The sequence below is a fragment of the Cyclopterus lumpus genome, chromosome 24 (assembly GCF_009769545.1).
Source record: "Cyclopterus lumpus isolate fCycLum1 chromosome 24, fCycLum1.pri, whole genome shotgun sequence".
In the NCBI taxonomy this organism is placed as follows: domain Eukaryota; kingdom Metazoa; phylum Chordata; class Actinopteri; order Perciformes; family Cyclopteridae; genus Cyclopterus; species Cyclopterus lumpus.
In genome coordinates this window covers 18,111,803-18,132,030 of record NC_046989.1, presented here as the reverse complement: position 1 = coordinate 18,132,030, position 20,228 = coordinate 18,111,803, and the positions used below count along the sequence as shown (strand labels likewise).

Sequence of the window (20,228 nt, the reverse complement as noted above, 5' to 3'; positions counted from 1 at the left end):
ATTTTCTTTCAAGATACTGAGTTTGTTGATTTTCTAAAAGAAAGTGTCTCAAAAAACAAGATTTACAAGTTTCATGACATTTCCATGAATACCTGATGGTTTCATAACTTTACTAACCAAAACATACATTTACTTATTCTATGGTCTTAAAAGACGTATCAGCCTTGGAACTGGCCAAAAGTGGATTTTCTTTAAGAATACTCAGTTTGTTGATTTTCTTCAAGAAAGTGTCTCAGAACACAAGACTTACAAGTTTCATGAAATTTCCATGAATACCTGATGGTTTCATAACTTTACTAACCAAAACATACATGTACATCTTTTATGGTCTTAAAAGACATTTTCCTAAAGAATACAAAGTTCCTTGATTTTCTTCAAGAAAGTGTCTCAGAACACAAGACTTAAATGTTTCTTTGCATTTTCATAAATATCTGGTGCTTTTATAATTTACTGCCCAAAAAAATACATTTACTTCTTTTTATGGTCCGAAACAACTTTTTAGCCTGTACAGAGTCCAAAAGTGGATTTTCTTTGAGAATACTCAGTTTGTTGATTTTCTTCAAGAAAGTTTCTCAGAACACAAGACTTAAATGTTTCTTTGCATTTTCATAAATATCTGGTGCTTTTATAACTTTACTGCCCAAAAAATACATTTATTTATTTTATGGTCCGAAAGAACTTTTTAGCCTGTACAGAGTCCAAAAGTGGATTTTCTTTAAGAATACTCAGTTTGTTGATTTTCTTCAAGAAAGTGTGTCAGAACACACGATTTACAAGTTTCATGACAGTTTCATGAATATATGATGGTTTTATGACTTTAAATCCTCAAAGCTTGCATCTCCATATTTTTTATGGTCTTAAAAGACGTATCAGCGTATTATAACAGGTCAACAATATTTTTTACTAAAGAATACAAAGTTCCTTGGTTTTCTTCAAGAAAGTGTTTAATGACATATTTTCATGAACCTCTGGTGATTTTGGTCCGCTACATTTTTTTTTTTTTATGGTCTTAAACGACTTTTCAGCAAGCACAGAGGGCAAAAGTGGATTTTCTTAAGTAATACATAGTTTCTTGTTTTTCTTCAAGAAAGTGTCTCAGAACACAATACTTACAAGTTTAATGACATATTTTCATGAATATCTGGTGATTTCATCACTTTATTGGCCACAAGCTACTGTTGCTTTTTTGTTATGGTCTTAAACGACTTTTCAGCCAGCTCAGAGGGCAAAGCTGAGGAAGAGTAGTCTGTCAAGGGAGAGGGGGGAGAAAAAGGGAAAGGGGGAGAAAGGGGGAAGAAAAAGAGGGGGGGGGGGAAATGCACTGGTTCAAATCCCAACCCCTACAGGTTTGAGATTCATGATATTCATAATAAAAGTGCATCTATTCCCTGATATTGACTTGTGCAATCCAATTTACAGCTCCCTCTTCACCAAGACGGACCGGTACAGCGCCTGTTTTACTGCTGCAGCCGCACCGATCCGCCTGTCGATCTCCCGCTCCACCTTACCCTCACTCGTGAACAAGACCCCGAGATACTTGAACTCCTTCGCTTGGGTAGGCAGTTTGCCCCCACCTGGAGGGAGCAATCCGCCGGTTTCCGGCAGAGCACCATGGCCTCAGATTTGGAGGTGCTAACTCTCATCCCTGCCGCTTCGCACTCGGCTGCAAAACGCCCCAGTGAATGCTGGAGGTCCGAGGAGGCAAACAGGACCACATCATCCGCAAACAGCAGAGAGGCGATCCCGAGACTCCCAAACCGGATCCTCTCCGCCCCCTGGCTGCGCCTAGATATCCTGTCCATGAAGGTCACGAACAGGACCGGTGATAAAGGGAAGCCCTGGCGGAGGCCAACAACCACCGGGAACGTGTCTGACTTACTACCGAGGAGACGAACACAGCTCCTACTGCAGGCATACAGAGACCGGATGGCCCGTGCCAACGGGTCCGGCACCCCATACTCCCGCAGCACCCCCCACAAAAACCCCTAAGGGACCCGGTCGAAAGCCTTCTCCAGGTCTACAAAGCACATGTAAACTGGTTGGGCAAACTCCCAGGACCCCTCGAGTAATCTTGCGAGGGTAAAGAGCTGGTCCACTGTTCCACGACCGGGACGAAATCCGCACTGTTCGTCTTGAATCTGAGGTTCGAAAAGCGGTCGGAGCCTCCTCTCCAGCACCCTGGCATAAGCTTTTCCCGGGAGGCTGAGCAGTGTGATACCACGATAGTTCGAGCACACTCTCCGGTCCCCCTTCTTGAAGATGGGAACCACCACCCCGGTCTGCCAGTCCATGGGCACTGTTCCCGACCCCCATGCGACACTGAAAAGGCGTGTCAACCAAGACAGCCCAACAATGTCCAGCGCTTTCAGCATCTCAGGGCGGATCTCATCCACCCCTGGCGCCTTGCCACCAAGAAGCTTTTTAACTACACTCTGCCAGGGATATGGGTGAATCCACCCCAAAGTCTTCCGGCGCTGCCCCCTCTCCGGGGGACATGTTGGCCGGGTTTAGGAGTTCCTCAAAGTGCTCTTTCCACCGCCCGACGATGTCCCCAGTCCGGGTCAGCAGTCCCCCCCCCCCCTGCTGAGAACAGCCTGGGGTAGACCCTGCTTTCCCTTCCTGAGCCGTCGGATGGTTTGCCAGAACTTCCTTGAGGCCAACTGAAAGTCCTTCTCCATGGCCTCCCCGAACTCCTCCCATGCCCGAGTTTTAGCCTCCGCGACCATCGCCGCTGCAGCCCTTCTGGCCCGCCGGTACCCGTCAGCTGCTTCAGGAGACCCCTGGGCCAGCCAGGCCCGAAAGGCCTCCTTCTTCAGTTTGACGGCTTCCCTCACCCCCGGTGTCCACCACCGGGTTCTCGGGTTGCCGCCACGACAGGCACCGATGACCTTCCGGCCACAGCCCCGAGCAGTCGCGTCCACAATAGAGGCTTTGAACAAGGTCCACTCGGATTCCATGTCCCCAGCCTCCCTCGGGATTTGTGAGAAGTTCTTCCGGAGGTGGGAGTTGAAGACCTCCCGGACAGGATCCTCTGCCAGACGTTCCCAGTTCACCCTCACTACACGTTTGGGCTTGCCAGGTCTCTCTAGCCGAGTCCCCCGCCATCTGATCCAACTCACCACCAGGTGGTGATCAGTTGACAGCTCTGCTCCTCTCTTCACCCGAGTGTCCAAGACATACGGCCGCAGATCAGATGATACGATTACAAAGTCGATCATTGATCTCGGGCCTAAGGTGTTCTGGTACCAGGTACACTTATGAGCCACCTTATGTTCGAACATGGTGTTCGTTATGGACAAACTGTGGCTAGCACAGAAGTCCAACAACAAAACACCATTCGGGTTCAGATCGAGCAAGCCGTTCCTCCCAATCACGCCCCGCCAGGTTTCTCTGTCATTGCCCACGTGAACGTTGAAGTCTCCCAGGAGAACTATGGAGTCGGCAGGCCGCCGACTCCAACCCTTTCCAGGACCCCTCCCACCGACTCCAAGAAGGCCGGATACTCCGAAATGCTGTTCGGTGCATAAGCACAAACAACAGTCAGAGCCTTACTCCCCGCAACCCGTAGACGCAGGGAGGCGACCCTCTCGTTCCCCGGGGAAAACTCCAACACAGCGGCGCTCAGCCGGGGGCTCGTGAGTATCCCCACTCCCGCCCGGCGCCTCTCACCCTGGGCAACTCCAGAAAAGGACAAAGTCCAACCCTTCTCCAGGAGCTTGGTTCCAGAGCCCATGCTGTGCGTGGAGGTGAGCCCAACTATATCTAGCTGGTACCGCTCCGCCTCCTGCACCAGCTCCGGCTCTTTCCCCGCTAGTGAGGTGACGTTCCACCTCCCTAGAGCTAGTCTATGCCGCCGGCGATCGGCCCGCCCAGGTCTCCTGCCTGGCCCGCCGCCCGGTCTACATAGCACCCGACCCCGATAATTCTCCCTGCGGGTGGTGGGTCCACAGGTGCTCCATGATGTTTTTTCGGGCTGAGCCCGACCGGGCCCCATGGGCGAAAGCCCGGCCACCAGACGCTCGCCGACGAGCTCCCCTTCTGGGTCTGGCTCCGGGAGGGTGCCCCGGTTTCCCTTGTTCGGGCAAGGCAACTTCAGTCCGTGGGCTACTTATCATCAGGGTTTATTGAACCGCTCTTAGTCTGGGCTCTCCCCCAAGACCTGTTTGCCTTGAGAGACCCTACCAGGGGCTGATGCCCCGGACAACATAGCTTCCAGGATCACTGAGCCACTCAAACTCCTCCACCACGTTTCCCTGTTACCCGGTGAGTCGCGGACTTGCACAGAGGCAGCACACAACTTGAGGTAGTTCCAAAATGCTTTTATTATCAACAATCACAAATACAGGCTCGGTGACGCTCCTCACTCTTCCCTCTCGCCTCTCAGTCCCTCCTGCTCTTTATTAGGAAGAGACAGATAGATTAACCCCAGCTGAGGCTGATTAACCCTCAGCCCTAGCTGAGACTGATTAGACATCATTCCGGCAATGTTCCCTGAGCCACCCGCCCCCCGCTCCACCCACTCTACAGCTGAGTCTAACCACACCCCACTGCCACAAATACATTATAATCTTATAGTCACGGTTATAATACTAATAACACAGCTCACTCACACAGAAGTATTATTTGGAATTCCACTAGATCGAGCTAATTATATTATAAAATCCAGCTCATGGAGGAACACAGTGCCTACTTCACAATCACGAATCATGACGCATCTACTTAGCGCTCACCACTGTATTCCAGATTCATGCAATTCAGCCATCTGCTCCACAATACCGTCTGTCTGTACTTTGACTACTCTTTCTTCTTCTTTTCCACCGTTTTAGTGAAGTTCTGAATGTCCTCGGCCATCAGCTGGGGCTCCTCCATGGCTGCAAAATGGCCACCGTGGGCCATGGGCGTGAACGTCACGAGCTTGCGGTACTTCTGCTCCACCCAGAGTTTAGGAGTGTGGATCAGCTCGTTGGGGAAGCAGGCGAACCCAGTGGGGACGTACACAGGAATCCTGCGAGGAGATGGTGAGGCGTTAGCATTTAGCAAGGGTGTGATTTTAACATTGGGGGTTATTTAACCTCCTAAATTCCCCAGAGGCATCAATGTGTTTCAGGGGCTGTGGCAAGCTTGGTTCTAACAAATATGAAGTGAAGATACTGCCTTGTCGGGAAGGATTGTTCATAATAATTTAACCAGGAACCGACAACAAGTATTGTGACTGATTTAGAAGTTAAAAAGTTCAAAGAAATATTAAAATGAGAAAAAAATGTAAGCTGGGCACAACTAAGAGTAGCGGCTTGTCAAAAGGAGAATAACTGGTCCACCTTTTAAAAAAGGTCGGTCCACCCTAAGTGAGCCTGGGCAGAAGTTGTTACTAACTTTGGGGCTAACCCTGTTAACTTTAATCAGCCGAGGCCGCTAACTCTCCAGAGCGGGTGAACTCGGAACGGTGGCCTGTTTAGCGTGCAAGTGAAGGATTTAACCTGCTTGTGCATAGGGTTCCCGTGGCAGCTCTCTTCCACACTGAGGCCTATGGCTTCAGATGGACAACGTGAAAACATAACGCCTTGGGCCAGCAGACTTACTGTTGTAATTCTACTTCGCAGAACACAGGATTTGCTGGTCTACCGCTGCCTTGTGTTGAAAAATGTAAACTCTGGCGAATGAGCCAATTGTTTTGCATCGCGTCATTTGCACGGCCGAAATTCGCTTTATTCGCATCTGTACATCAACTTTGCATGGAAAACGCTTTTGGTGAGAACGCAGCATAAGGATTCATGTGTAGTTATGTCGCAAACGTCCTGCAGAAACCTCCGTCAAGTCATGTAGAAAAACGTTTTTAGGAGGGAAAAAAGCATTTTGACTAAAACAAACCCTTTTTGACCAAATTGTGAATATTCAGATTTGAAAACATAAGGAACACCACTGGGGAAGCTACACAATTACAGTATATATTTGTTGTACTCAATAAAACCAAAAAAGAGAAGGACCCTCCCTCAGAATAAATCAATTAGCTGACACTTTCGTTTTCCACAGCTGTTCTTTAAGCAATGTGTGAGTAACGGCTTGGTCACTGTTAAACTCACTTAGAGTGAGGCTGGTTGAGGCCTTTGCCAAAGTTCTCCTTGTAGAACCTCATGGAGGGGACGATGCAGCCAGAGGTCCAGTAGATCATCACATTAGTCAGCAGGTCATCCAGGGAGAACTTCCTGCAAGGCGCCACACATACAAAAGCTGTAATGTTACAGTAATGAGGCTACTGAGTGGTACCCACTGCAGGACCTCATCGTTCATCCATATCGTCTGAATTAAAATATACTGGATTAGCACTGGGTAAAGTAATCTACTTTCACAATTGAGCTCAAGGGCTACTGTTCATATATATGCTACTGCGACTGATAGTATTCAGGACTTATTGTGTGCTTATACTTGATAGTTTGATACAATATCTTCATACGAGAGGATAACGAAGAAGATGTGACAATAGCAAACATTCCATCGTTTTCTCATCACCTGGTGAGTCCTCCGTCCTCCAGGTTCCTGAAGTCGCGGCTAGTCCATGTCGAGAACTTCTCCAGAATGTAGGCAGCCAGACCCACTGGGGAGTCGTTCAGTCCTCGGCCTGTGGGGAAATGAGTCAGGAATTATCCGAGACGAAGGCTTCTTTCACATTACAAACGTAGAGTGTTTTTTCCCTAATCAGATCTGGGCCACTTTTATGTGTGGTCCAAAATTCAGTTCAAGTCCAAAAGTCACAAAAATCTTGTGGACATGTTGACTGGAGGGGTTTTGGGATGTCACATAGTTAAGTTACACATCTTACTATAGTTATTTTACTTAATTCACAGTATATTTAACTTAAATCAAAAATAGATATGATTTAGGAGTATTATCTGTTGGGACCCATTCTTAAAAACTGAGCAATATGTTTAATTTAATGTGTATTTTTAGACCAATGTGTGGGACGTTATTGGTTTCAGTGCAGAGATCTGTGAACACCAAAGTCAGATATGGGTCACTGCAACCATGAATGGGATCAGTGGAGGCAGATAGATCAGATGTGGGTCAAATAAAATCTGAATTAAGCATTAAGCCGAGTAATGTGAGCATAGCCTAACATAATAATACCAGAGATTCTATTAATCACTTAAAACTCTCTGGAAGCCAGTCTAGACCCTCATGTTGCCAGGTCCTTACCCACAGTGTCAGGCTTGGTGGCCTGGATGTGCATGTAGCCAGACTCCTTGATGGACTCTACCACCAGTTTCTCCATGCAGGGAAAGAGACGCTGAACATCCATGTCAGAGAAGCCAAACATCTTCGGGAATCGACGGCCGAGCATGATGGATAAAGCCATGGGCAGGCCTGGTTTGGACGGCGGGGCAAAGTTCACATGCAAGCCTTTGACTATCCTGGGATAAGAAATAAAACAAAAAGAAAAGACGAGTAATACCTTATTCAACGTTATTGTTGGTAACTTTTAACAGTCTCAAACAGGTGGGGAGCGGCGACTCCTTCTTAATAAGAAGAAAGCAGCTTTCAGGTCTGGGGAGAGTTCAGGAGAGTCCAGCGCGACCTGAAGGTGAAGCTCAGGGAGTGCAAGGACTCCTACAGGAGGAAGCTGGAGGCCAAACTCCAGAACAATGTGAGGGAGGTGTGGACCGAAATGAAGCAGATAACTGCTTCAAGGTTAGAGGGAAACAACCAGGTGGCTCCCTGGGCAGGGGGCAACGAGCTAAACTGTTTCTTCAATAGGTTTAGTTCACAGTCCTCATCTGTCTCCTCCACACAACACACCTCCCCCTCTGTCCCCCCTGGAGCGCTGCACAAACACAGAACCCTCAACATCAAAGGGTTCTTCCACCCTCCCCCCCTCTCTGTGACAACTGACCAGGTGAGAAGACAGCTGGAGAGACTCTACCAAGGCAGGACCTGATGACATCAGCCCCAGGGTCCTGAAGACCTGCGCTATCCAGCTGTCGGATGTAATGCAGCACCTCTAAAACCTGAGCCTGAGACAGGAGGAAGTCCCGGTGCTGTGGAAGACGTTGTGTCTGGTCCCTGTTCCAGAGAAGGCGACTCCGTCTGACCTCAAGGACTTCCGACCAGTTGGAGTCAAATGTATTAATTCAAATATGATTATAAATTATAAATGGGGGCTGCACGGTGGTGTAGTGGCTAGCACTGTCGCCTCACAGCAAGAGGGCCGCGGGTTCGATTCCCAGTCGGAGCGGTCCTTCTGTGTGGAGTTTGCATGTTCTCCCCGTGGCAGCGTGGGTTCTCTCCGGGCTCTCCGGCTTCCACCCACAGTCCAAAGACATGCTGCAGGTTAATTGATCTCTAAATTGCCCATAGGTGTGAATGTGAGAGTGACTGGTTGTTTGTCCCTACATGTGCCCTCGATGGACTGGCGGCCTGTCCAGGGTGTCCCCTGCCTTCGCCCTATGTCAGCTGGGATAGGCTCCAGCGCCCCCCGCGACCCTAATGAGGATAAGCGGTATTGAAAATGGATGGATGGATGGATGATTATAAATGTGCTGATGTATAATTTCTAATGAAATTGGCCTATCAGTGACATATTTGGAATGCTGAATGAATTAAATCTTCATCTTCAAGGCAGAGACCAGCACCTTCCTCAGCTGACAAGATCAACGGTTTCATTCAGAAGCTGGAGATGTGCGACAGGCAACTCGATCAAGGGAATATTGATTCCTTTGAGAATCTGAGTGAATTTGAACTAATACAACTTGATGGCTCACACATATCTGCACTAATTTTCCACGTTATTGTTTTGTAAAGATATTTAGCGTAAAACGCAAATATTTGAACTTGTTTAATTTAGTTTTTCACAGGTTGCACTTTATTGTTATTATCTTTAAAATATATTCAGTGCCAAACATGTAAATTGTAGCCACAATAAGCTATTTGCCAAATATTTGTTCTTTTTTGCACAACTTTATTTGCATTGTTCTAACAAAGTGATTGCACTTTTTATTTGTTTTTGTCTGATGGTGCAATCTGGTTTTCTTGAAAGTGATTGCAATTCTCTAGAAGTTCTGTCTGATGACTGCAGTGGACGGGTGTATTAAGGACGGACGGGAGGTGGAGCACAGGGCAGTAGTGGATGACTTTGTGGAGTGGGCCAGTAGAAATCACCTGCTTCTGAACGTGGCCAAGACCAGAGAGATGGTGGTGGACTTCAGGAGGAAGACGACGGCTCCACAACTGCTGAGAGTTCTGGGAGAGGATGTGGACATGGTGGAGGAGTACAGGTTCCTGGGTGTCTCCACCGACAACAGACTGAACTGGAAGGCCAACATCATCGCTGTGTACAAGAAGGGGATGAGTTTACTCTTTTTCTTGAGGAAACTTGGATCCTTCGATGTGTGCAGCAAGATGTTGGAGATGTTCTACCAGTCTGGTGGACCAGTGCGCTGTACTTTTCCGTAGTCTGCTGGGGGAGCAGCATTGGAGCCGAAGACACCAACAGACTCACTAAACTGGTGAGGAAGGCCGGCTCCATCATTGGCTGCAAACAGGACTATCCAGAACAGGTGGTGGAGAGGAGACACTGAAGAAATTATTGTCCATATTGGACCACCCTCTGCACCACCTACTGCAGGGACAGCGGAGCACGTTCTCCAACGGATTGCTTCAGCTCCGCTTCACAAGGACAGATACAGGAGAACATTCCAGATACAGGAGAACATTCCGGCCAACTGCTATTAGACTTTATAATAAATCACCTTTGGCCAGATCCTCTTCAAATTGAATAAACATCAATAACCCTCGCACCGCTTTCACTTTATATACTATATACATTGCATATTTATTTTCTTCATTGTCTTTATTATTTAATTTTCTTACATTTAATATTTTATTGTATTGTACTTATTGTAACCATGCTTACTGCTGCTGCTACAAACAAATTTCCACCTGGGGATGAATAAACTATATATCTATCATCTGGCCAGTAGAGGAGTTTCACCTCGCTGCTTAGCCGGTCCCCACTGGGAGCCACACCGACACCACAGTGCTGGAGACCGAGGCCGTAGTAATGGGCCACGCTGGAGAATGCAATGCACGGGAAAACCAGAACCAGAACAAAGCGGGGCAGACCATCATACCTTGCTGCAGTAAAATGAGCGCTTTCCTAAATGTTCTCTGGTGCTTGAAAAACACTTCCGCTTTTGTCCACAGGGACCGCCAAAGTCCACAGAAAATTAAAGTTCCTCATAGTGGCTTTAAGCATTTACAACAACAAAAATGTGTGTCAGGTGTTGAGGAAGTTCTTACCCGGGCTCCAGCTGAGCCATGTTGGTCGTAACCAGCCAGCCCCAGTCTCCTCCGTGAGCGTAGAACTTCTGGAAGCCCAGGCGTTTCATCAGTTTGTGGAAGATGTGTGCCGCACAAACTGAATCAAAACCTGTCCTCACACACACACACACACAGTGTAGTATGAACACATGCAGTTTCTACAGAAAAAAAGAGCCTGCATGAATATCATCATACTTTATCTCTCAAGGCAAGAGGGAACAAATATATATCTTTGCTGACTTACCTTTCTTATGCGGCGCTTCCGAAAAACCGTACCCCGGTATGGAGGGGCACACCACCTCAAACACAAGATCCTGTGGGTCCGACGGTTCCGTCAGCAGAGGGATCAGTCCATAGAACTCATAGAAGGAACCGGGCCAGCCATGGACCATTATCAGAGGAACAGCAGCAGATCCCTCTGGCACCTTTTTGGGCTTCACATGCAGGTAATGGATATCAATGCCTAGATGATGCCAGGTCAACAAGTGAGAAGGGGTTAGAGGTGGGACATATCATCCTCATCGTGAGTGTGTCAGCGGTGCAGGCCTCACCTTCGATGTTGGTTTTGAAGTGGGGGTACCGGTTGAGCTTGTCAACATGCCTCCTCCAGTCAAAGTCATTTCTCCAGTAGGAGACCACCTTATGTAGGGACTGGGAGTTGAAGCCGTAATTAAACTGGCTATCCTCCAGGGAGGGGACGGGGCGAGTCTGGTCTATCCGCCTGTATAGGTCCTGACAAAGAGGTATATGTGGAGGCGTGAGTAATCGCTACGTGGCGGCAACTCTTGAGGCGCAAACTAAGAGGGAATCTAACCTCCAGCTCCTCGTCGCTGGTGGCGACTTGAAAGGGGCGGACGGTGATGTCCTCCCCACTGCCAGGGGGCAGGCCGGCCCCCCACCAGCCATCCTCCGTCTTCAGCGCCTGGGTCCTGCTCCTCCGAACCAGGAAGAGGATCAGCCCCCCGATCGCCAGGGCAACCAGCACCTCCGTGAACATGGTGCTTGGCTTCTGCGGCCGGGTAGAAATATACAGGGCCGAACGCGAGCAAGAGCGAGACGACAAAAGGACGTGTAGAACAGATGACACTGGGAAAAAGTTGGTGTACAAACTGTTATTTTACAAGGCCAAGACACGTTGTACCGTTACTGATAAATAATAATTTGTAACTAAATGTGACAAAACCCACATGTCAAACTAAATAAAACACATAATTAAAGCTGCAAGCAGCATTGATCAGGCCCTCGCAACCCTGCACACCTCGAGGGTACTAGAAATATGAGACAAACAGTAATTACATGACTTTCTCTTACAGTGTTGTAAGAAAAAGTCATGAGTCTGATGCAAATGCTTTCAGCAAGTATATAAGGGGGGAGGTGTGGTCTAGCAAGCCAGACAAAGGTACCAGTGTTGTTGTGGTCACAAAGGTACCAGTGCTGTTGTGATCAGCTGGATTAGGTAAAGAACAGGGCTGACCAAGCCCCCCCGCCCCCCAGTTTACTGAGACCTGCATGACAGCGCTTTACAGGCTAGGACGCGGAGGGTATCGGGTCTAACACTTTCAACGCCCCCTACCCCTCCACAGAATAACCTGTGTGCGCTGCATTCCGATTAGAAAAGCAGAAACGAGGCGACATTAGCTCATCGTGACACCTTATGTTTATTAGCCAACGTAAATGGAGATTTAACTAACGTCACCTTAATATATAACAAACTATCGACTTTGAAAGTCATTTTTTCACCTGTTCGAGGCTTCAATGTAACCTTAACTTGGTCAAAACGAATCACTCTTTCAGAGGGGAGTGGCAAACAACACGGTCTAAATAACATCACCAGTTAAGTAGACGGCACCCAACGGCCGACAGTTACCTGCTGTAGCTCGCACCACAACGGAATGCAAGGTGCTGGACTTCAGTCCGCTCCTATCTGCTGGACTTAGTGGTTGTGCTGGCTTCGTTCAGTCCCTCTGTTGGTTTGCGCTCCGAAAATTACGTTTTCAAACTTGGACTGACATTTGTGTCCAGCTGGGTGGACACACGCTACTTGCTTATAGCTTTACTTGCGTGAAGGAAAAAACGTGAGGATAACGGCTGCAAAACTGTGTGGAAATAGCAGAGGTGCATTATGGGACATGGGGTCTGTAGTTATGTAACTATGTATACTGGTATGACGAAGCGATAGTAAGAAGTGGACGCTGTTTTTGATACATACAGTGGGTACGGAAAGTATTCAGACCCCTTTAAATTGTTCACTCTTTGTTTCATTGCAGCCATTTGCTAAAATCTAAATAGTTCATTTTATTTATCAAAAATGTACACTCAGCACCCCATCTTGACAGAAAAAAACAGAAATGTAGAAATGTTTGCAAATTTATTAAAAAAGAAAAACTGAAATATCACATGGTCATAAGTATTCAGACCCTTTGCTCAGTACTGAGTAGAAGCACCCTTTTGAGCTAGTACAGCCATGAATCTTCTTGGGAATGATGCAACAAGTTTTTCACACCTGGATTTGGGGATCCTCTGCCATTCTTCCTTGCAGATCCTCTCCAGTTCCATCAGGTTGGATGGTGAACGTTGGTGGACAGCCATTTTCAGGTCTCTCCAGAGATGCTCAATTGAGTTTTTCCGAAGACACTCCTTTGTTATTTTAGCTGTGTGCTTAGGGTAATTGTCTTGTTGGAAGGTGAAACTTCGGCCCAGTCTGAGGCCCAGAGCACTCTGGAAGGGGTTTTCTTCCAGGATATCTCTGTACTTGGCCGCATTCATCTTTGCTTCAATTGCAACCAATCGTCCTGTCCCTGCAGCTGAAAAACACCCCCATAGCATGATGCTGCCACCACCATGTTTCACTGTTGGGATTGTATTGGGCAGGTGATGAGCAGTGCCTGGTTTTCTACACACATACCGCTTAGAATTAACGCCCAAAAGTTCAATCTTGGTCTTAGACCAGACAATCTTATTTCTCATAGTCTGGGAGTCCTTCATGTGGTTTTTGGCAAACTCTATGCAGGTATTCATGTCTTGCACTGAGGAGAGGCTCCCGTCGGGCCACTCTGCCATAAAGCCCCGACTGGTAGAGGGCTGCAGTGATAGTTGACTTTGTGGAACTTTCTCCCATCTCCCTACTGCATCTCTGGAGCTCAGCCAGTGATCTTTGGGTTCTTCTTTACCTCTCTCACCAAGGCTCTTCTCCCACGATTGCTCAGTTTGGCTGGACGAAGAGTTCTGGTCGTCACAAACTTCTTCCATTTAAGGATTATGGAGGCCACTGTGCTCTTAGGAACCTTGAGTGCACAAACACGGCTGGACTCCAATGAAGGCGTAGAACCATCTCAAGGAGGATCAGAAGAAATTGACAGCATGTGAGTTACATATGAGTGTCACAGCAAAGGGTCTGAATACTTATGACCATGTGATATTTCAGTTTTTCTTTTTTAATAAATTTGCAAACATTTCTGCATTGGTTTTTTTCTGTCAAGATGAGAGTGTACATAAATGAGAAATAAAATGAACTTTTTTTGATTTTAGAAAATGGCTGCAATAAAACAAAGAGAAACATGTAAAGGGGTCTGAATACTTTCCATACCCACTGTACATACATACACAATCACACATACACACATGCATGCATAAACAAACACACATGCATGCACACATAATCACACGCACACTTAAATCAACGTCTGACCAGACATTGGTATATTTTGATCTTAAATACAATGTAACTTAGTAAACGTAGTTGTACAAAAATACATTGTACAGAGCACGTTCCATGACAAACGCAAGAAAAAGTCACAGTAAGGTAAATACAACATTGATGCACACCAAAATACAGACTCTGTTTGGGGGGTGTCATGACCCACTTCCACTCCCCTCTCCTTGGTTTGGGATGGCACTTAATATGGCAGAGTGCAAGTGGGTAAGGAGAGGGTGTGAGGCTGGTTTGGAATTTGTAGCAAAGAGGTTTTGAGTATTTGCCATGTGTTTTCACCACGATGACGATGCAATCGTGCAGCCATCATGAAACTTTGCTGGTGTCGAGTTCAAAGTTGGTCCTCACAAAAGGTGCCAGAAGTAGGGGGTAGAAGGTAGGCAAAGGGCCATGGACATCATGCAGTAATCGGCAGTAAACAGCAACACAAGATGAATACAGGAGATACTGGCTGTACTGGGGTAAATAAACATTTATTGAATGTAACGTAATGATTCTCAGAAAATAAAATGGCATTTGGAGGTGTGTGTGTGCGTAGGTCCTCCACACTGACGTTAGGAAATCAGATGGACCTGCTTCATTCATGTGGCACAAGTCCATGATGAAAAAGACTAAAAGAAAACAATGGCTGTGCTGAAATGTAATCCAACATAGCTACTTAGATGTAAATAGAAACAAAGAAAATACATGCAATGTCTTCATTGCCCATCCTTTTTTAAACTGAAATTAAACACAAGCTCCTGTGGAAAAAAAATTGAAATCAAGATGCCAAAGCTGCTCACTGCAGCAGAGGATTTGTCAATTGTGGACACTTACACACTTACATTACCCCAGCCCTCACCTTTTCTCCCTCTACATTTCCAAACCTTTCCCAGCAACCTACACTGACCATATGTTACAGTAATACCATCAGGGATGAGATCACAATACCCGATGAGTAAAAAGGCAAGATCACTGGATTTTTTTATGAAAAAAGTATCAAAAAAAGTCCTGAGAGTAAAATACATACAGTATACATGACACGTCCCCAACGGTATTAAAATCAGTGTAGGCAGCCAAATCAATCTCACCACAATCCCATCTCTCGGGCTCCACGGTGCACTCAGATGGTACTGTGCTCTCAACAACTAATGTGTCCACTGAACTCAGTCTGTATGATTTAGAAGGCCAGTGCCCGTAGAGCATTTTAGTCCATCTCCATGGACCCGCTGTGCGTCTCCTTGGATACCATGAGCCTCATCAGTTTCCCGTGGAGCTTCTCGATCTTCTTCACGTCCTGGGCCTGGTCTGTCTTGTACTGTAAACACTTGGGGGTGGACAAAAGACGACATGAGGGCATGGGTTAGCCATCATTACAGTCCATTTCATTAGACTAAAATACACAATTAGTGCAGCAGTGACAACCAATTTGGCACTGCTACATTGACTATTGTTTTTGAAAGGCTCAAACCCATCAAATATGGATGGAAGCAGAATATTTCATAAGATAATATCCTGTTGTGAATTCTGGAAATGATTACATCTTTCTTTCTTTTTGATACAGTTGGCTTTTTGGACCTTTGGACTGAGATAATTACTTTTCACCACTTCGCTCACAGTGCGTTTGTGTTTGAGTGTGACAGAGAGAGGGGACTATTACAGGCCATGTTTCTGTACGTTATGAATAATAATAATTTGAATGTAAATATTATGAATGCAATACTTTAAAACTGTTTGGTACAGACTTAGTCATTTGTTATAACTAATATTTACAACCGGAGTGTCACTGGGCCATTTTACGGTTTGGCAACGGATTCTTGGCCATGGCCACTTTTTAAACATTTTAAATGAACAGCCTAACATTCACCGCAAAATATATATATTTGAAATGTGTTGTTTGACTGTGGGGAAAAAAGATCGACCAGCCTGTCAAATCACAAATGACAACATTCAATTTACAGAACGAGAGGAGCCGGCGTGAAAAACTAAAAAGTGTTGGGATAATGTGTTGGGATAATGTAAATGTGACATGCTTCGCGCATGTCACATTTACATTATTAACAAGGAATACTTCAACCACGGAATGACCCTTTGTATATCAATTACACACCCCGTTTTATTACATTACATGTCATTTAGCTGACGCTTTTATCCAAAGAGACTTACAATAAGTTTCATATTGAATTCTCGAGGAATACTTGTTTATTCTTGCATGATCAAATCTCACATTTAGGCTGCCCCCCCTTTACTTAGTCAGTTGGTGAACTAATCAGTCCTTTTGGTCTTGGTTGACTGCGATATATTAGTCGATTAGTTGTTTTAATGCTTACAAGTACAAGTTATGCGGACCTGTCAATTAAACCAACCAACGGATGAGTCAACAAACCCCCACGAGCGTTAGTCGACTAAGAATGTGTTGGGCCGAGGACCGCCTGGTCTCACACAACGTTACATCCAGTCGCGTGCTCGGTACCACATGCTGCTAAAACCTCACCATCGCTTCCAACTAAACTCACTTACCGCGGCATTGTCGGTCACTTTGACGCAAAGGTTGCCGTCGCAGTGTCTGTACTTGAGGACCACGCGGACCTGTGAACAAGAACAGCTACTAATCAAGACCAGCAGCTTGCACAACCACGTCACTAACGAGCTGCCCGGCTAGCGAGCTACCCAGCTAGCATGCGAACCCACTTATAGGAGTGTTCTCACCTTCATGGGGTCTGTCAGATACAGTTTCTCTGCCGCACGGGCGAACTCCTCCCAAGTCTGATAGTACGGCATGTTTGTTTGTTTCTTTGAACCAAACAAAGTCACTATTAAACCAAAGAATCAGTCTGAATCAGTTCAGTTTTGCTAACTTCAGAACACCACATCAGCACAGAGCGCGAGAGCAGCCAATCAGAATGAAGGGAACGTGAAGCCGGAACTACTTCCGGGGTTCTGTTTCAAAACAAAAGCGCGTCAGGCATGAGTTCTGAATGTTGCGTGTTTTCCTATGCACTAATGCTGTCAGTGGATCGTAGTTATACATCGTGTATTTAATCAACAAGTTAGCATCAAAGAGACCTAGTTACACATTAACAAAAGGACAAGAAACAAATTCTTAAAAGAACCAGTCACATTTATTTATAACAAAACATGAAGAAAAAATCAACAAAACGGGGGGTCTAAAACACTGTACACTGAAAATAACGAGCCATTCAAATATTATTAACATCAGAAGTAACGATATTAATTAACTATATAATAAAAACAACACCATAGACACATTAACACAACGCTACTGCAGACGCTACTGTTTATGACAACGTCACAAACATTTTCCTCATGAATTTGCAGCACTTTAAAGACGTTTTGAATTAAAACAGCCGACTATTTGTTTGAGAAAACAGCAATATTGTAACGTCCACATTCTCCATGGTAGTCAGCAGTGTGGTCCATGTTAATCTGGTTGCCCTCGGCCTTTCGTTGCGACTGCTGCCTGAATTGTACGTTATTTAACAGTATAAATAAAGCAATTAGAGATGATCTTGGCCTAGTGGTAAGATCCCCGACTTTCAATTGTCTTATCACCCAATGATACGAGATCGAATCCCGTAGCTTTTGTTCTATCTTTTTATTTTGTTGGTACTGTACTACATAATTCTTTTACGTGACACGTTTGCACAAAACAAGCTTCAAAGTCGATTATGTGTTATTTGTAACAATTTTATTTCAAAGGAAGAGCAAGGTGGTAACTTCCTGTTTCAACACATACAGAGCAAGCGACGTTTCAACTCGAGTGGACTTTCTCTCAAAAGACACTATACGAGAAGGCTTGACATTGAATTGAGGAATTCAACAATACGGCATTCGCGAGGACAGCTACGTGTTCTCTCGCTATTCTCAACAGCTGCCGTAACTACGACAACAACAGAGGCATTCGGCCGAAAGTCGCCAGTTAACAGGGTCGCCTGTTAAACCGTAACAGCGGCCATTCGCTACGATTTCGTGCTTTTCCTCAAACGTCCTCCTTGAGAATGCCGTTGGAAGTAAATCTGCCACCAAGTCCGGTTCTAGTACTCAATAACATAACTAGTTTCAATAACATGAACCGTGCTATAGTTTTCTGTTAGACGACGAGTCACGGTAGCCGATTGACCAATCACAGCGGCTCGCGTGACCATTAACATGCGATGTGATTGGATAACGATGCTGTTAAGCAGAGGAACACATGAGACTCCTGTTTGTGCAATGAGAAAATAAGCTAATAGGGAAAAAATAATTATAATACATGTAGTGTATTTGTGAAAAACAATTACATTATAAAATAGATATAACTTTTAATTAAAAAAATTAAATAAAATTAAAAAAATAATTACAAAATTAATAAAATAGCTATAACTTTGTGATTCTGTTTAGGCCTTCAGAGAAGGCTTTGACGGCCTGCCACTGATTATTAGTGTCCGAGCAACTGATGAAGTCAGTCCGAGAGGGCCCCATTGAAATTGCTAGGATTCTTCTTATTATTCCACTTTTTATTTTTGAACATTGGGCGCATTTTTGGGGTACTTATGAGGCTGGAAAAGTAACCAAATTTGGCAAGCTTGTCAGGCTTGGTGAAAATAGCCATCTGATATAGACGTCAAATTTGGGTTTTAAAAAATTGCTCTCTAGCGCCCCCTCAAAGTTTTACAGGCGACGCCCCTCACCCAGAATGTCCGTTTGACTTGAAATTTTTTACACATGTCCATATCCACCCGCTTTACAAAAAAGCCTCTCAGACCCCTAAGCTCCGCCTACTTAGATTTCCCGCCATTTTGAATTTTGTGAAAAACATAATTGGCCATTTGTCCTACACACTGGGTCCGAATCGTACAAACATTTATATCAATCAGATCATTGAAGCCAGATGACCTATAATATGTCAACCGTTTTTTGATACCACTTACCACTCTTATTTTTCAATGCTCATAACTTTAACACTATTGGGACTAATCACTCGAAACTTGCAGGATATGTGCACATTGCATCCTGTAACATGCAAAAAAATATGATTTGAACACTAGGGGGCGCTACAATAATTTGCTGAATTTGGGCGTTTTTTGCTTGTTTTTGTCCATTTTTGCCGTTATACATTTAAGGTTTTCTCCAACAAAAATTATCCGATCAACTTCAATCTTGTTTCCAGGATGATCTGAAGGCCTTAAAGATGATTAGTAAGAAAAAAAGACCATTCACCATAATTCACTTGTCGTTATGTTGACCCCAATAAACGCCCACTTTCTGTGTTTTGTTATGTTATGTTGCTTTAACTGATCCAATCCTTCATTCGAAACATTCAAAATTGTCATAGGAACACCTACAAGTTTTAGACCATAATATATATATATTAAATATATATATTAAATATATATATTTTAAATACATATTTGTTCTAAATATAAACTATATATTTAGAACAAATATGTATAATTATATCTGTATATATATATATATGTAACAGATTTGTATAGGGCAAAGAAGTAGTTCACTCGGATGATGATTTCTTTTCCAGCATTTATTTGCTCCTGCAGAAGACAATACAACACACACATTGTCTTACAAATGGTGACTTTTCACCAAACTTGACTTGATGTTATGTTATATCCCTTTCTGTGATTTGTTATTATAGACTGTTGCTTTAACAGTCTATAATGATTATTTTTGGAAGGATTGGATCAGTTAAAGTTTAACCGATCTAATCCTTCCAAAAATAATCATGCATGATGCCAGTCAAGGCCTGAATACATTTACATGAAGAAACATTCAAAATTGTCGTAGGAACACCTACTAAAAAATAAAATTACAAGTTTTAGACAATAATGTCTTTTCATCTGATCAGTGGTGTAACAGGCTAAGCATTTGCCTTGCGACTGGGAGACCTGTGTTCAAATCCAAGCCAGGGCTAATTTTTGCTTTTTTTATACATTTAATTTACATGATGTGGTCTAGACTTCATGTAGAGACACATGATGCATGTATATGTATACATTTTCACAGCACCACCTACTGGCTCAACTGGACGTGCTCGAATCTGCCCAAACTTGTCAAGCATGTTACAAGTCACGGCCTGAGAATATCGACAAGCATATTTTCACTCATAGTCGAAGCGCCACCTACTGGCTCAACTGGACTTGCTCGAATCTGCCCCAAACGTGTCGTGCTTGTTACAAGTCACGGCCTGAGGATATCGACAAGATTATTT

General features: G+C 44.9%; 2 protein-coding genes across 2 annotated transcripts; both read right to left on the bottom strand.

Annotated features, from left to right (window-relative positions):
* Window positions 1–4,304: 4,304 nt before the first annotated feature.
* Window positions 4,305–12,379, bottom strand: ephx1 (epoxide hydrolase 1, microsomal (xenobiotic)). The gene is made up of 9 exons (XM_034527911.1): window positions 12,179–12,379; window positions 11,126–11,397; window positions 10,863–11,043; window positions 10,556–10,774; window positions 10,291–10,420; window positions 7,192–7,406; window positions 6,508–6,616; window positions 6,081–6,203; window positions 4,305–5,005 (listed from the first exon to the last, which is right to left on the bottom strand). The coding sequence occupies exons 2-9, from the start codon at window positions 11,306–11,308 to the stop codon at window positions 4,795–4,797; spliced, it is 1,371 nt and encodes a 456-aa protein (XP_034383802.1). The 5' UTR covers window positions 11,309–11,397; window positions 12,179–12,379; the 3' UTR covers window positions 4,305–4,794.
* A 2,096-nt stretch (window positions 12,380–14,475) lies between these two features.
* Window positions 14,476–16,910, bottom strand: srp9 (signal recognition particle 9). Its single transcript, XM_034527912.1, has 3 exons — window positions 16,712–16,910; window positions 16,523–16,591; window positions 14,476–15,329 (listed from the first exon to the last, which is right to left on the bottom strand). The coding sequence occupies exons 1-3, from the start codon at window positions 16,781–16,783 to the stop codon at window positions 15,210–15,212; spliced, it is 261 nt and encodes an 86-aa protein (XP_034383803.1). The 5' UTR covers window positions 16,784–16,910; the 3' UTR covers window positions 14,476–15,209.
* Window positions 16,911–20,228: the final 3,318 nt, after the last annotated feature.

Bases quoted from the DNA above. Each gene is read 5' to 3' on its own strand.
- srp9 (XM_034527912.1), bottom strand. From the start codon at position 16,783: ATGCCGTACTATCAGACTTGGGAGGAGTTCGCCCGTGCGGCAGAGAAA. The intron at 16,592-16,711 runs GTGAGAACACTC...TCTTGTTCACAG, and splicing joins ATCTGACAGACCCCATGAAG to GTCCGCGTGGTCCTCAAGTA. The intron at 15,330-16,522 runs GTAAGTGAGTTT...TCCACCCCCAAG, and splicing joins AAGTGACCGACAATGCCGCG to TGTTTACAGTACAAGACAGA.
- ephx1 (XM_034527911.1), bottom strand. From the start codon at position 11,308: ATGTTCACGGAGGTGCTGGTTGCCCTGGCGATCGGGGGGCTGATCCTC. The intron at 7,407-10,290 runs GTAAGAACTTCC...TTCTTATCCCAG, and splicing joins ATGGCTCAGCTGGAGCCCGG to GATAGTCAAAGGCTTGCATG. The intron at 6,617-7,191 runs GTAAGGACCTGG...ATTTCCCCACAG, and splicing joins CACCAAGCCTGACACTGTGG to GCCGAGGACTGAACGACTCC.